The following is a 17,323-nucleotide window of genomic DNA, read 5'->3' as shown; positions in this document are numbered from 1 at the left end:
TAGTCCTTCCTCGAAGCTTCGGGGGTCTCTTTTGGTCCATAAAAAATCACCTTAAATTTTCAAACCATTCTGAGAACTTTTATTTCTGCAGAAAAAATGACACCATGGTAGTTCTGCTAAAAAAAGAGCGTCATTCCGGGCTAGTTCCATTGAAATCATACCAAAACCATATAAAATTCTTGCAAACATGGCATGAATAATTCATAAATTATAGATGCGTTGGAGATGTATCAGACGCCGGCGTTGAGCATTTCCCAGACCTGCTTTTCAAAGTTATCTTTTTTAAGTGAAGAGTAATAGTAAGGCCGAGCATTGGTAGGGCCCTTGCCGTTCACCAGAGTTACAGCATGATCATACTGGTGTTGTGATGGCAGGCCTTTTGGTGCTGCAAACACATCAACAAACTCTTCCAGCAGGTTGTTGATTCGTGTTAGGGGAGAATAGTGTTTCAATTTTGCTGGCTCACTTTGTTGGGCATCCACCATTGCCATAGCTCACACGTCACTGTCTGAAATGAACTTGCGGAGTTTTTCAGGTTCAATTGCTTGCAGAGTGAGAGTTGCTTTCGGTCGAACTCCTTGCAGCGTCACTTGCTCACCTTCGTGGACAAATGTAACATGTTTCTCCTGCTAGTGACATGTCATATGACTAAATTGTGATAGCCAAACCATCCCAAGAATGCCGCCATATGCGCCAATCTCGAGCTCACGCATGGCTGTGGTGAATGTATGTACCTGCATCTACCATCTCAGCTCTCGAACCCTGTATGAGCAGGTCAGACGGTCCCCATTGGCAATAGGGACTTCCACTGGTGGCAATTCTTGAGTTTCCACGCCCACTCGCTCAATGAAAGCCTTGTTGACGAAGTTGTGGGTGCTTGTTGAATCGATCAACAGCAACATATTTGGTTGCCCACTAGTGCGCGAAGACGAATCATACTAGGCGCATTGGAGCCATCCAAGGCTTGTGCTGACAAGGTGCAACACTCGAGCGGTGGGACTGGTGTTGCCGGCTCATCGTGCAGTGCCAGAACATTGCCAAAATCGTCAGAGAGTAGCTCGCCATACTGTCCAACCTGAATTCTGAGGAGCTGCACCTGTTGGTTGCAGTGGTGCTCCCGTGAGTAATGATCCCCACAATTTAAGCACAAGACATTCGCGCAGTGGAAGTCCTTGAGCTCCCGCTTTCGTGCGAACTCATCGCTCTGTGGTCGTGGCCTGGCTGCTGGGCATGCTGGAATGGTCGCCAACGATGGTGGAGGGCGCTCTGATGGTGCCGGCCGTGCACGTGCTCTGGGCGCGCCTAATGACCCACAAGTATAGGGGATCTTTCGTAGTCCTTTCGATAAGTAACAGTGTCGAACCCAACGAGGAGCAGAAGGAAATGATAAACGGTTTTCAGCAAGGTATTCTCTGCAAGTACTGAAATAAGTGGTAACAGATGGTTTTGTAATGAGATAATTTGTAACAAGCAACAATTAACAAAAGTAAATAAAGTGCAACAAGGTGGCCCAATCCTTTTTGTAGCAAAGGACAAGCCTGGGCAAACTCTTATATAAGGAAAAGCGCTCCCAAGGACACATGGGAATATCGTCAAGCTAGTTTTCATCACGTTCATATGCTTCGCGTTCGGTACTTTGATAATTTGATATGTGGGTGGACGGGTGCTTGGGTGCTGTTCTTACTTGAACAAGCATCCCACTTATGATTAACCTCTATTGCAAGCATCCGCAACTACAACAAAAGTATTAAGGTAAACCTAACCATAGCATGAAACATATGGATCCAAATCAGCCCCTTATGAAGCAACACATAAACTAGGGTTTAAGCTTCTGTTACTCTAGCAACCCATCATCTACTTATTACTTCCCAATGCCTTCCTCTAGTCCTAAATAATGGTGAAGTGTTATGTAGTCGACGTTCACATAACACCACTAGAGGTTAGACAACATACATCTCATCAAAATATCGAACGAATACCAAATTCACATGACTACTAATAGCAAGACTTCTCCCTTGTCCTCAGGAACAAACGTAACTACTCACAAAGCATATTCATGTTCATAATTAGAGGGGTATTAATATGCATAAAGGATCTGAACATATGATCTTCCACCAATTAAACCAACTAGCATCAACTACAAGGAGTAATTAACACTACTAGCAACGTACTAGCACCAATCCCGGACTTGGAGACAAGAATTGGATACAAGAGATGAACTAGGGTTTTGAGATGAGATGGTGCTGATGAAGATGTTGATGGAGATTGCCCTCTCCCGATGAGAGGAGCGTTGGTGATGACGATGGCGATGATTTCCCCCTCCGGGAGGGAAGTTTCCCCGGCAGAACAGCTCTGCCGGAGCTCTAGATTGGATCCGCCAAGGTTCCGCCTTGTGGCGGCGGAGTTTCGTCCCGAAAGGTTGCTTCTTATTTTTTTTCTCAACGAAAGACTTCATATAGGAGAAGATGGTCATCGGAGAGCCACCAGGGGGCCCACGAGGCAGGGGGCGCGCCCCCCACCCTCGTGAGAAGGGTGTGGGCATCCTGGTCTTCATCTTTGGCGAGGATTTTTCATTATTTATTATAAGGTGTTCCGTGGAGTTTCAGGACTTTTGGAGTTGTGCAGAATAGGTCTCTAGTATTTGCTCCTTTTCCAGCCCAGAATTCCAGCTGTCGGCATTCTCCCTCCTTATGTAAACCTTGTAAAATAAGAGAGAATAGCCATAAGTATTGTGACATAATGTGAAATAACAGCCCATAATGCAATAAATATCGATATAAAAGCATGATGCAAAATGGATGTATCAACTCCCCCAAGCTTAGACCTCGCTTGTCCTCAAGCGAAAAGCCGAAATCGAAAAACATGTCCACATGTTTAGAGATGAAGGTGTCGAAAAAATAAAATACGGACATGAGGGCATCATGATCATTCTTATAACAGCAACTTATATAATTTTTGTCATATGATCTCTAATGCTAGAGTAATAATTCAATCACAATATCAGGTATGAATCGTAAACTTCATTGAAAACTAACAAACTACAATCTCGGTCATTGAAGCAATTGCAATTTATCATAACATAGGAAAGAGTCAATGTATAAGAGCTTTTCAGCAAGTCCACATACTCAACTATCATATAATCTTTCACAATTGCTAACACTCATGCAATACTTATGGGTGTGGAGTTTTAATCGGACACAGAGAAAGATAGGGGTTTTAGTTTTGCCTCCCAACGTTTTACCTCAAGGGTAATGTCAACAGTAATAGTTCATGAAAACTCACATCCAATTAGCCATATATACCAGGATCTTTCCAACATACTGTGCTTGCCAAAGGATAAAGTGTAAAAAGGAAGGGTGAAAATCACCATGACTCTTGCATAAGGTAGAAGATAATGATAAAAGATAGGCCCTTCACAGAGGGAAGCAAAGGTTGCCATGCGCTTTTATGGTTGGATGCACAAAATCTTAATGCGAAAGAACGTCACTTTATATTGCCCCTTGTGATATGAACCTTTATTATGCATTCCGTCGCTTTTATTACTTCCACATCACAAGATCTTATAAAGCTTATTTCTCCCACACCAAGTCTGGGATTGGTACCTGTGGGTTGCTAGTAGTGTTAATTACTCCTTGTAGTTGATGCTAGTCGGTTTATTTGGTGGAAGATCATATGTTTAGATCCTATATGCATATTAATACACCTCTGATTATGAACATGAATATGATTTGTGAGTGGTTACATTTGTTCCTGAGGACATGGGAGAAGTCTTGCTGTAAGTAGTCATGTGAATTTGGTATCCGTTCGATATTTTGATGAGATGTATGTTGTCTTTCCTCTAGTGGTGTTATGTGAACGTCGACTTGACACTTCACTATTGTTTGGGCCTAAGGGAAGGCATTGGGAAGTAATAAGTAGATGATGGGTTGCAAGAGTGACAGAAGCTTAAACCCTAGTTTATGTGTTGCTTCGTAAGGGGCTGATCTGGATCCATATGTTTCATGCTATGGTTAGGTTTACCTTAATTCTTCTTTCGTAGTTGCGGATGCTTGCGAAGGGGGTTAATCATAAGTGGGATGCTTGTCCAAGTAAGGACAGTACCCAAGCACCGTTCCACCCACATATCAAATTATCAAAGTAACGAACGTGAATCACATGAGCATGATGAAAACTAGCTTGACGGTAATTCCCATGTGTCCTCGGGAGCGCTTTCCTTTATATAAGAGTTTGTCCAGGCTTGTCCTTTGCTACAAAAAGGATTGGGCCACCTTGCTGCACCTTGTTTACTTTTGTTACTTGTTACCCGTTACGAATTACCTTACCACAAAACTATCTGTTACCGATAATTTCAGTGCTTGCATAGAATACCTTACTGAAAATTGATTGTTGTTTCCTTCGGCTCCTCGTTGGGTTCGACACTCTTACTTATCGAAAGGACTACGATAGATCCCCTATACTTGTGGGTCATAAGTGGCTCTTCTCCGAACCGATCTAACCCCCACAGGGGATTTCGAGCGATCTCGCCGGAGCAAATCACACCTGCAGTGGTGGATGTTACACATCGAGGTCAAGAGGATCCTAGAGCAGTGGAGAAAAAATTTGGGGTCGGGATTGAAGTCTGATTACCAATTGTAACACCCCAGTTCAGATCCGGCGATTTCGAGTAGGCAGGAGAAAGGGGATCGGGGTAGGTGAGGGAGGCGTGCAGAGGAAGAAGAGGGTGGGGGATAAATAGAGAGAGAGAGATGAGAAATGATTCATGTTTCAACGGCCTGTGTCTGACTTACAACTTGGGTCCATAAGTACCCAGCACCCACACACGGCCAACTGGCCCTCACGCTGGTACACGGCCAACTGGCCAACACACACCTAGACACTAACCCCGAGGTCCACTCGCCAGTCACACGGTATGCTCTGGCTAATTGGTGTGACACATAGGTGAAGTACTCGGTAACGAGGAAGCTCCTAAACATCCTCTCGGGCACCGGGGATTCAAGTGGCTGTGACAACAACGGCAACCGTGGCAAGCAGCGTTCGCGCAATGACTATTTTGACGAGAGCAAGCGGACGAGGGAAAAAATGAGGGCTAGGGTTTGTATACGCATTCGTGGATGGTCTTATAGACGGCCAGCGGGTGTCGGATGGCCGGCACGTGGCCAAGTGCCATGGATGTCCGCCACGGCTGCCTCTGCCTCCCACTGTAACGGGAGGTGGGATGGGCCGCCTTGCACTGTGCAACAAGGTCCAAGTGCACAGTAGTAGTTAGGCCTTTTTCCTTTTTCTTTTTCGGTTTTCTTTCATAGTCTCTATTTTCTATCTTTCTAAGCTATCAAATGAATTTTTATTCAACATGAAACTTGTCACATAAATATTATTCATTATTTTGGAGAGGCCCACAAAGTTTCAAGTCAATTGGAAATACATAAACATTTGTTTATTTGGAAATGGTTATTTTTGTTGCTGTTGGACCACTTTATATTTTACTAGGGATTAATTGGTGAGTCTAATGATGTTGGTTTAAACATGACAAATGATCAGGGGAATTTATATAATAATGCAAACAATTTAGTTTTTAGTTTGAAGAACTAATAATTTGACTTGCAATTCGAATTTGAATTTGACTTTTATTTTTATCGAGTGGCAAATTGGCCTAGCAAACATGGTGACATGGCATCATTAGGTTGGAATTACTATAGCATGATTATAGGGGTGTTACACCGAAGGGCCAACTCGTTGAGATCGAGATGCCATGATTTAGGCAGTGGCTATGTCAAGTATATCTCGGTGTGTCCAGTTGGATGTATATTGGTTGGACCGAGATTGACTTTAGGGTTTTGGACATAGACGAATGTTAGAGTGTGATTGAAGATTTTGAGCAATATCTCTTAGTAGTTGAGCAGTTAGACCATGATCAAAATCGCATCCCGTTTTAATAGTATTGGCTTTCCTATGGAATCAATGCGATCTTGGATCACTAAACCAAAAGTGTAGAGTCTTAAACATTTGCCAACACATGTCCTTTGCATTTTGAGGGGTCCACATCCACATCCCATGTTTGCCTAAATTTAACTCTTCCTAGAATGTACTCAAGGAAAACATTATCCGATCAACATGTATGTTGACATGAATTACCAAAACCATCGAGTGAATGTGCTTTCAAATAGCAACATGACCTGCTTCCTTTGCTCGGCTAACAAAAACCGCTAGAAGATATGCTACAATGTTGAAAAGAATAGGCGAAAGAGGGTATCCCTTTCGTGTTTGGAATAGTGACCAATGTCACTCTTTACATTGTCACCCACGTTGCCCTCTATTACAAATGAGTCAATCCGTTAATACTATTTTGTTGGGAAGCCTTTCACGTGCATACATTGTTGCAAGAATGACCATTTCACTTTGCCATTGGCCTTTTCTAAATCCACTTTGAAGATAACTCCATATAGTTTCTTCAAGTGTAGCTTATGGATCGTTTCATGTAAGACAACAACCCCCTCCAGGATGTGTCGCCTTGGCATGAATGCTATCTGCATTGGTTTCATCACTTTGTGAGCGATCGTCGTTGGTAGATTTATCATTCTTATGCTTCTTTCCATCACGTTCATCATTTTTCTCCACACCTTTGTCCTGCTTGTTACCATTTTCATGTCCCCCTCATTCTCCTTGTTCGAAATACTAGAGTGATGTGGTGGCGGCAAGGGAGCACCCTCGACCTCAAAAGTAACAACATAGCATTTTCCTTCAAACTACCAATATGTATACTTTGGGATCTAATTAGCCTTGATAACACCAACAAGAGAGTGAAATATTCTATAGTGTCTAGAAAAGGGCATATCAACCTTAAAAATATTGCCAATGAGAGATCCAGTGCTGCAGAGCGCCCTGTAGTCATTAGATAGGTTGGGTGGCTACTTCATGCATGGTCATGTGCAACAAACCCATGTCGTTTTACTTCATTCCCAAACCAAACATACCTTCAGTTACCTTACATCAGGTGTCTCTAATAAGGTGTTAGGTCATCTTCAATGCCAACCCTTAAGAGGCACATATACATCCGGACCGAGTTGTTTGGACGTAGTTTACCATCCAACACAAACCAGTATTTGTCCGCAGAGGCGTCCGCTTTTATGAGGTCCCACAAGCCACAGAAAAACTAGGGGAGGTTTGCGGGTATCTTGACCTCCTCCACATAGGTCTCTAACACCCTGGGGCCACTTTTCTTCCACTCTAGCCCTGCTCCCCCCTTGCTCTGCACCCGCACCCTCCTCATCCGACACCGCCGTTGTACCTCTCCGGTGGCCTCCCAGGCATTGTCGGATGTCCGAAGCCCGCTCCCACGCGCCTACCCACCTTGGACTACGTCATCGTCCACCCAAGATTCATTTGCAGTCAGGTATGCTCCGCTTCCCTTTCGATGCCTTCCACGGTGAACACCACGCCCGGCAGGTGTCCAGTCAAATGCCATTGAGCTTTTTTTACCTTCTTGTTATTTCCTAGAGTAAGCACGATGGCGGGGTACTCGGTGATGAAGGATGAGTTGTTGTGCAGTGCGTGGAAGGTCGTATCTACGGACTTTGTAGGCATGGGGCAAGGGGGCTCAGCAATTTGGCAAAAATGCATGCTTCGTTTCACGAGCAAAAGCACTTCATGCATACGACTTGCACATGATCCCTGAACGTGATGTGAAGTCACTAGCCCAATAATGGTACACCATCTCCAACTCCGTCATGAAGTTTTGTGGTGCGATTTCATAAGTCGAGAGAAGGTGACCACTGGGCTCGCAAACCATTGAGATTGTAATGTTTTATTCTTTTTGCTCTTCATGTTGATTAATTCATTAATTCACTCAATGTTGCAACTTGATAATCATCATGTTGTATAGCCCAGGCATGTTGATGCGATGTACCATAGGACCTGGGGCAGGCCATTTAAATTCGTACATTTGATGAAGCTCAAGGGGCACAGTGTGTGGGACAAAATGTGCAGATTATGACTCGAGTATCGTTGAATTCGAAAAACTTGTTGAACATCTCGAATGTAATATATACATTTGGACTTGGAATATGTACATGTTATTCATGGATGAACTATGCTATTTTCTATAATTATTTTGAATGTTCCAGGCTGTAGGAAAAAAAGAGGGGATGTTTCGATGAAAGGGTTGGATGGTTGGCTCTTCTATCCGTGTCCACAGACAAGTCCGGACTAGTTCATGGGCAAATAGTGTGTCCTTTTCGAGGGTGGTGTTGAAGATGCCCTTATGTACTAGTATGGTTGTAGATTCATTGATTCTAGGACTGAGTTATGCACCACCATGTCAAACTCGTCTATATTGACGTGGCATCGTAAGGGAAACAAAGAGGATGAAGGTGTCATTAGTGTAGAGATGTTGCTGCTTGGGTTGGTAGGGGTGATGGTCAACTTGAGCAGCAACAGAGGAGCCCATGAGTGAGGGAGGTGGCCAGTGCTGACTCCTTGGAGGTTGGGAGAGAGCGTAAGAGCATCTCTAGCAGGTGTGCTATCCCGCCACCAGTCCATATATTTGCGGGTGGGATAGCGTATCTGGCCCTTTTTGGGCCAGAACAGGTCCGCCAAATTTGCAGCGACCCATAAACATTATATGGGCGGCCCACAAACCGCCCCCTTTAGTCGATATATGTACGTGGAGGGGACGATATAGGGTTCCCATCTCGCATCTAGATTCGTCATGTTCCTTCCCCTCTGCCGCCTTCCTCTTCTTTTCTGCCACAGTTTTCGCATAGCTTCGGCGAGCAATGTCAGAAGGCCGCGGAGGAGGCGTTGGACGATGGGGCCGCCGCTTGTCGCCGCCATGCAAGCGCGACCGGCACAACGCAGAGGCCAACAGGTCTAGCGGTCACACCGTTGAGTCGTGGCGCCGTGAGCAGGCTCGCAACCGCAGAGCCCTCTACCGCAGCGGCAGGAGCCGTGGGTAGCGTCGCTTCAACGAGTTGTACAGCACGCTCTGGCCATCGATGAAGGCTCTCCGCGAGGCGGAGGTGGCACGATTCACCGCGAAGGAGGCGTTGGACGCCGGCGAAGAGGGCGCTGTCGCACGCGCAGTACGAGCTTGTCTACACCATCTACAAATCCGCCTGCGAGTACCACCTCGATGTGAAGTCGTGAGTCGTCACCGCCCTCCGTCATTTAGGATTTAGTTTGTTTAAATGTGTGTGTGATGAACTACGGTGAGGTCCGGACTATTTAAATGTAGCAGTAACATGTTTTATCTTAAGTTTTTAAATTTGCAAGTCCATTTGCGATATATGCTCTGCGCCGGGCATAAAGTGCCCGCAAAATCGATTTAGGGCGAGCATAAATCGATTTTGTGGGCTGATATTATAGTGGCTCTGCTAGACATGCTCTAAAGGCGACCAATTGCTTGAGCTTTGCCTGATGGGGGACCGAGGCTCGGCATCACAGTAGGAGTAGGCGCCAACAATGGCACAGTCTCGGGAGGATGTTTTGGCGGTGTCGTGCGGTCGGAAAGGACGGTGACAAGTTCAGTGGGGTCGAAGAGGGCTCGACAACTAGCGGTGTGGTTGGAGGGGGCCAATGGTGGCAAATCGCGGTAGCTGGAGGGGGTGGTTGGAGATGAAAGTTTCATCCCACTCAATTTCAAGGAATTTGGAGGAAGAAGTTTTTTTTGGTTTGACCCAAAAACTTTTGGGGAATTAAAGAGCACTTGAGGTTGGACTAGATAAATCTAATTCCCAAAACTATAGGTTTTTGGAACTTATATTTTCTGGATGAGTTAGAGTTGAGCTAAAAGATCAGAGGCGAAAAGTTGAGAGGAGTAAAATGTATCTATTGACAAAATTGTATTAAAACAACACTACGTGCTTACCAAACATGGAATTTTTCTACTTATTTTACATAATAATAATAATAATAATAATAATAATAATAATAATAATAATAATAATAATAATAATAATAATAATAATAATAATAATAATAAGAAGAAGAAGAAGAAGAAGAAGAAGAAGAAGAAGAAGAAGAAGAAGAAGAAGAAGTTGTAGGACATCACGAACTTGACAACCTTTCCACCCTTGAACAAAACGACTGTGACCCCTAATTTTAGTTGTAATGCTATATCTACATGTAATACAATAATTTGGTACTTACATGCTCATTGTCCCCCTCTCTTTTTTTTGCGGGTAAGAAACTTGTATTACTCATTGTCTCCTCTGTTCTTTTTTGCGGAAAGGATCAAATCTATTATGAAAGTTCATCAAAATTACAAAGCATCTTAAACATAATAAAAATTATATCAAGATTCCAAGACCACCGAATGACCACTACTACCGCCAAGACAAACCGTCGATGTCATCGTTCCCCTACCGGAGCCGACTTGGCCTTTTCAATGACAACTGAGAAGTCTTGGCCCCTCAACCTTAGCGTATTTGGTTGTACTCCTTCCAAGTGATTTTCTCTTTTTGATTGAATTTGTGCAAAAGATTAAGTTCTCAACTGGTTCATTTATTTACAATATTAATAATATTTCTGCTTAATCTCATGCAAGCTATGCATCGACCAGATGTCAGATGTGTGTGCACAAGTAGCCAGTAACCATGCCACTAGCAAGAAAGAGCACTTGGACTAATGTCACTTTTGACCGCAAGAATTTGAATTAAAGTGGGAAAAGGTGAAGTTATATACTGGTATTTTCAAACGAAAAACAAACTTTTTTAGATGAATGAAAAACAAACTCGACTACAACCAAAAACAAATTTTGGCAATTTGTCAAATCGAAAGACTCGGAAGCTATTTTGGCGATTTGTAATAATTTTTCCTAAAAAGGAATAGTAATGAAAAAAAAGGCTCGGAAGCTATTTTGGTGATTTGTCAAATCGAATTGGATTGGGATGCGTGTGCCAATGTTTACCAAAGCTTCCACACGATGCCCTTTTTCATTGAAGATGCAGTGTCTCAGGAAGGCCAACAAGTTTGCAGTTTTTTTCTAGCTTATCTTCCCTGATTTTTCATTCTTCTTTTCCTTTTTTTTCTTTTCAGGTAAGTTTTTTTTTTTGCTCTCTTGCAATCATTCAAATTAATATTTATCAAAAAAGTGGAAATATGGCAATTTACAAATTCATGATCGGTCGTGGAGCAAAAGAACCAGTCATAAACGATCAGATAAAAGAAAAAACAAAGACAGAACATCAGACGTATTTCTTTCGGATTATTCTTATTGGTTTAATATCCTTACCTTCAACTTTCAGCAGGGACATGTTTCTATCAAATGATTATTTCTAATTCAATACAATCGAAGTCGCTCACATATGCATATATGCACTCATCTCTATGAATGCACATCATATTTCTATAAGCATCTGGGGGACTTTGCCGACACATTATTTTGAGATTGACAAAGCCACTACAAACATCTTGTAGTCAACAGAAACATCTACTCCCACTGAATAAACATCGCTGAACATCCTGAAATAAGGAATCCAACCATCTGATCTAGACTCACTTCGCTCCTATCAAATGTTTTACCCTGCCTTAGGACGTCTAGTAGTAGGATATTTAAATACGGGAACATGAACGGAGGCTATTTGTAAGATTAAAACAATGCCAGGGTGTTAGTTTGTAAAAGAGATACCACTACAGTCTACAGTCTCTTCGGACTGAAACTTTTCCACTCTTCTTCTCAGCGAGCAAGCACTCGCCTTCTTGGGATCCCAAGGTGACATCACCACGCGCCCCCATCCTCTCGCCCCCCTTGATTCCCGGGAAGCTTCCTGTCGCCGTCGACCCTCCTTCCCAGGTGCGGACTCGCCGTCTCCCGCTGTTTCGTTTTATCCGGGCATCTCCCCTTCTCGTGCTGGGATCCGTGAGAACCGCCTGCTTGTTCTTGCAGCCGGTGTAGCTTTCATTTCGCTTGATTTCTGAAGTTGCGACTAGTCAGACTTGGCTTAGGGTTTCTCAAGATTCTGGGGCTGGCGGGTGCAACGGCCAGCGGGGGTGCTTTGGTGAACGGAACAGGGAGCGTCTGGGTTGAGGTGGATGGAGGGGAGGATGCAGGGGAAGGTGCAGCAGCTGTCCGACTCCAACCGTCGGATCATGGAGGCCGATGCGGCGCCGCCGCGGCGCGTGTACCAGGCGTGGAAAGGGAGCAATGTGAGGATTTCTTGCCCTTTATTCTGGGTTTGTGATTGTGCAGTAGCACTAACTAGTGGGGCAGGAACTCAGGAATTGCATCGTGTTCTCTTTTTCTTAGCGATTTTAAAAGATGGGGCCATGAGTGGTTGGAGCCGTAATGGCGTCTGAGCACCTGCTCTGATGTACGGGAATTGTGGATTTAAGGTTTGAACCATATTATTTTAGGACTTTGGGTTGATTTATAGTGTGTGATTCAGTATTGTGGTGGCTGTTCATTACTTAGCTGTACATTTCATGAGCCCTCTCATTTCGAAAAACAAACTCATATTGCTTTTATCTCAATGTACCGACAGTTTTTTATCGAAAAAATGCACCGACAGTTTGTTTCCTTCAACTGTTGAACATATTCTGGAGTTTATCCACATCTGTACAACTTCACTGTGATTAGAAATGCACTGGACGGGCTTAATAGTGGGAAACGGCGGTTTATCATAACTTCATTGTCTTATATTCTTAAGTTTTAAATTCAATAGCATTTATGGTACTATCTTCATCTTAAGGGTGTTCTTTATATGTCCCTGCAGATATTTTTTCTTGGAGGGAGACTTATTTTTGGGCCTGATGTGAGGTCACTCATAGCCACAGTATGTTTAATTGTCATCCCAGTGATCATCTTTGCTGCCGTTGTTTCTCCACAGCTTGCCCATGGGTACCAAAATCAAATTGGAGGTTGGGTGGCATCTGTATCTATCATCTTTACAGCATATGTAAGTTAACGAGATGTGCATCCAGTTAGCTGTGTGCACATTCATGCCTTTCTCTATTCTGTTTTGGAAATTTTGTAGCCATCCCTTCGGCCTTGCAAATGCATCATATGGATCATCAATACCTTATCTCACAAATCTGTTTTAAGAACTGAAATGCTTTGTGTTGGCTTCTACCATGTCAAGTTATGCCACAGTTGCTTAGCAGAGAATGTAACCATTTGTGTTTTTATGTATTGAACCAGAGGTGCTGTCGTGTCCGCAATTTTGTAACTGTAGCTTGACAAGATTACTAATCAATTTTTGTTTCTGTTATGCAGATTCTCGTTCTTCTGCTTCTCACGTCTGGACGTGATCCTGGAATTGTTCCGCGTAATTCTCATCCTCCGGAACCAGAAGACATTGGTGAATCCTCCAACTTATCAGATTGGCCAGGTGGTCAACATGGCTCAGCTGGTTTACCACTCACCAAGGATGTTATTGTCAATGGTGTTTTAGTTAAGGTCAAATATTGCCATACATGTATGCTTTATCGTCCACCAAGGTGCTCCCATTGCTCAATCTGCAATAACTGTGTCGAACGTTTTGATCACCACTGTCCTTGGGTAGGGCAGTGTATTGGAAAGGTATGCATTATTTTTGTGTTAGCAAGATCATCAATCACATAAGGATTTCTATTAGAAAAAAAATGAGTAATTACTTTCTGTTGAGGGTTTTACTTCTGTAAGATTTTCTGGATTGCTGAGGCAGCAGTAGTCATGCTAAGTCTAAATTATGTTAAAGAAATTGGACAAAAAGAAGAATGGGGACACATGTAATTAAATATATGCTTTCTCTTAATGTTGAAGGGGACATATGTGCACCATAATAAACAATTACCATACATGTTACTCATTTTGGATTTTCCTTTCCTGCAGAGAAACTACCGCTTCTTCCTTATGTTTGTATCTTCAGCAACTGTGCTATGCATATACGTGTTCACATTCTGCTGGGTCAACATTGGGAAAATAATGGACACCCATGAGTGCACATTTGGTAGAGCTATCTTGAAGTCGCCCATCTCCGCCATTCTCATGTTATACACATTCGTTGCTGTGTGGTTTGTCGGAGGATTGACCTCATTCCACCTCTACTTGATTTCCACCAATCAGGTCAGGTTTTTGTCCAGTAGATGTAGTAACAGTTGGTTGTCTTTGCAGTTTATGTGCAATGCTAATCCAAGGAATAATTATTGCAGACTACTTATGAGAACTTCCGGTACCGCTACGATAGGAGAAGCAATCCTTACAACCGTGGGCTGGTCCAAAATTTCATCGAGATCCTATGCTCAAGGATTCCCAGCTCCAGAAACAATTTCAGGGCTAAAGCTAACGAGGATTTTGCAGCCTTCGCCTCAACGCTTAGCATGGGGCGGGTCCTAAGCCCGCCGAAGATGAGCGTGGACCTTGAGATGGGCACGAAGAGGCAAGCTGTGGGTGCAGAAGACATGGAGGACTTACACAGCCAGATTGGCAGTTCTATGGGGCTTGAGCGATGCGGCACAGAACCCCCACATTTTGTCGGTCGAAAGGGTTGCTCTGAAATTGCATCTGACATCGAGACGTTTGCAGAAGAGTTTGGCATGGACAACAAGTTCACTGAGAGGAAAAAGACTGTGCGGCATACAAATGATAATCCTTAAGGCACTTACCTCACAAACCCTCTATCCCTAGCTCAGAGCGGCATAGCTCAGAAAGAAAAAAAGAAAGTAGGGCAAATGGTAGAACAGATTCCTTATTTTGGCTTAATCTAGGTGTTATTTGTAGATCAACTGATTAGCAATATAGGCATGATGGAACACGAATTGATGGACCGGATGGTTTCACTGGATCCATCTTGGTTTAGAATGGGTTGTACTGCTAGTGATATGGACTGTACCTGTTAATTCATATGTTGTAGGTTGCGTACGTTTGTGTGTGCCACAGTTATCACATTTACTTGAGTTGTACTGTAACTTATACTACCTCTGTTGGACTGCAAAAACGTCTTATATTATGAACGGAGGGAGTAACAATTAAGCTGCCTAGTGGATTCATCAAATATCGAATGTTCGCTTCGTTTGCTAACATCTTGGAGCAAAGAGAGTACAAAATGTAATTTCAGGTTGTTCATGATATGTTAGGAAATGCTTCTCCCCACCCCACCCCAACCCCAACAGCCATGTTGCTACGTTAAACATGCACTCCTATAGCACTCTTATTTATGTTTTTTGATGTAAAGTAGTTGGGGATATCCTATTAAGACATCACACAAGCATATATAATTAACAAAGTCTTCCTCTGATTCAAAAATCCAACCGTGTTGTGTCCACAAGGCAGGGTCTGATTCCAAAAATGTAACCAATTTAATCATTCAGTGCGGTGTTGAACTGTGAAATGTACCTAGTAATGCTTGGTGTTGTTTTTACTAAATTCTGTGTGACGTTCCCCAGGGACGTTTTGCCAGCGAACCCCCATGAATCACACGATCTCCATCCAATGGATGGCAGTTTTTGCAAAAAAAAAAAAAACGCTTGAAGGAAGGAACTGACATTTTGATACAGAGGAAGCATAAGATAAGATAAGAAAACTGCAGGGCAAAAAACTAAATTCAGAAGGTTCTCATACCACCAGGTAACCAGGAAATACAACCTGAGACATACAGCAGACAGAATCACAGGTACCAATAATTTCCATGTGGGCTTATTGCAAGTTAATAAAAAAAGGGGGGGCTTTTCCTCTGTCTACGCTCAGACAGATTGCTCCCAGTGTGAAATTGAAACCAAACCAGTTATTCTAGTTGGCCTTGGTTCCAGTGACCATCTTCATGAGAATCTAGTTAGCCTTGGCCTCAATGACCCTCCTCGCAAATGATGGCAAACAAAACGATGCAGTGTGGAACTCAGAATTGTAGAACTTGAGCGGCCCCTTGGATTTTGTGGAGTATTCGTCCTCTTCAATGCTGAAGACAGGGTGCTGGAAATCAACACTAGGCCCCTCCGTGGAGCAGAGCATGAAACCTATCACTCCGCTGCAACAACAACCAAGAATCATAAGCTGAATCATAAACTCGGTGGCTAAAGAAAGGAAAACCGACTTCGGTCACATAGACAGGAAGGATCAGTGGTGCGTACCTTGGGTATGTGGGCACCGTAGTCCATGCGTAGTTCACCGAGCCTTTGAAAACCTGGCGACAGTTGGTGACGATATCCTCTATGATGTGCATGTGCAGCCATATGCTCTCCGCCTGGGTGCAGACGACCCCGCCCGGACGCAGAGCCCTGGAGACGGACTCGAAGAACGGCTTCTCGAACAGCTCCTGGGCAGGGCCTACTGGGTCGGAGGAATCGACGATAACCGCATCGTAGGTGCCCTCTGGAGCATTCTTCAGGAAGGCGACGCCGTCGCCGATGTGCAGGGAGACGCGAGGGTCCTCGAACCCGAGGGCCAGATGAGGGAAGAACTGCTTGGACACATCGACCACCATCTTGTCGATCTCGCAGATGTCGATCTGCTCCACCGAGGAGTGCCGCGAGACCTCACGCAGAACGCCGCCGTCCCCGCCCCCGATGACCAGGACCTTCTTGGGGTCTTTGATTGAGCAGAGAGGGAGGTGGGTGATCATCTCCTGGTAGGCGCACTCGTCCCTCTCGGTCACCTGGATCACCCCATCCAGGACGAGCACCTTCCCGTAGGTGGAGGACTGGAAAACCAGCACGTCTTGGTAGTCCGACTTGCCTTGGAACAGGACCTTCTCCACCTTGAGCGAGTGCGCCTCGCCGGGCCACATGGGGCTGATCTCGGAGAACCATCCGGGGATGACGGCGGAGATCCCCGCCTGCTCCCCGGCTCCGTCCGCCGCCGCAGCGCCCTCGTTCTCCCGCGCCCTCTTCGCCGCCGTCTCGGCCTCCATCCCAAAAGCCTAGAGCGCGACGACGGCGAGACGAGCTCGGCGGCTTGGGTGGATTTCGTCGGCGGCGGCGGCTAGGTGTAAGCTTGGAGGGATGTCAGCCGCGGCCTTGGGGTTTTATTCCTTGGGATGTGTGGGCGGCGGCTTTAGGGTTTTCGCTTTTGCCTCCGCGTGAAAAGCACCCGGCTGATATTCTGGGGGCGTGTCAACGTGGGACCACCCACTGCTTTCCGTCCCAAACACGGCCCAGGGCGTGCCGCGTGCCAGGCCCGGCCCGTTTAGCCTGTGTCATGCGTGATTCATGGTGGGCCGTGCCGGCGCTCACGGGTCAGCCTGGTTAGCCCAGCCCATTTGGCCAGCTATATTCTTAGGGTATCTTTAAGTCGGATGCGTAAGTCTTTTCCAACTGTTTGGACCGTGTATCCCTTAAAAAAAATTTGTTTGGACCGTGTTGTCCGGATCACGGAAGCCATCCAACGTCGACCTGTATCGGTTCGCGGGGCGATCTG

General features: G+C 44.7%; 2 protein-coding genes across 5 annotated transcripts; one reads left to right on the top strand and one right to left on the bottom strand.

The window, feature by feature from the left end:
* The first annotated feature begins 11,631 nt into the window (after positions 1-11,631).
* Positions 11,632-14,889, top strand: LOC125525787 (probable protein S-acyltransferase 7). 4 transcript variants are annotated; one of them, XM_048690799.1, is made up of 6 exons: positions 11,632-11,788; positions 11,930-12,141; positions 12,708-12,890; positions 13,208-13,513; positions 13,805-14,038; positions 14,125-14,889. In XM_048690799.1, exons 2-6 carry the CDS (start codon positions 12,028-12,030, stop codon positions 14,566-14,568), a joined length of 1,281 nt encoding a protein of 426 aa, XP_048546756.1. In that variant the 5' UTR covers positions 11,632-11,788; positions 11,930-12,027; the 3' UTR covers positions 14,569-14,889. The 4 variants fall into 4 exon arrangements, with proteins under 4 accessions (XP_048546756.1, XP_048546754.1, XP_048546755.1 ...); XM_048690797.1 differs by having other exon boundaries at positions 11,633-11,788; positions 11,926-12,141; XM_048690798.1 differs by having other exon boundaries at positions 11,633-11,788; positions 11,882-12,141.
* A 606-nt stretch (positions 14,890-15,495) lies between these two features.
* Positions 15,496-16,973, bottom strand: LOC125525789 (spermidine synthase 1-like). Its single transcript, XM_048690801.1, has 2 exons — positions 16,039-16,973; positions 15,496-15,935 (listed from the first exon to the last, which is right to left on the bottom strand). The coding sequence occupies exons 1-2, from the start codon at positions 16,815-16,817 to the stop codon at positions 15,740-15,742; spliced, it is 975 nt and encodes a 324-aa protein (XP_048546758.1). The 5' UTR covers positions 16,818-16,973; the 3' UTR covers positions 15,496-15,739.
* Between the last annotated feature and the right edge of the window lie 350 nt (positions 16,974-17,323).

Source organism: Triticum urartu, chromosome 7 (genome assembly GCF_003073215.2).
Source record: "Triticum urartu cultivar G1812 chromosome 7, Tu2.1, whole genome shotgun sequence".
Taxonomy (NCBI): domain Eukaryota; kingdom Viridiplantae; phylum Streptophyta; class Magnoliopsida; order Poales; family Poaceae; genus Triticum; species Triticum urartu.
This window is presented reverse-complemented; position numbering and strand designations above follow the sequence as displayed.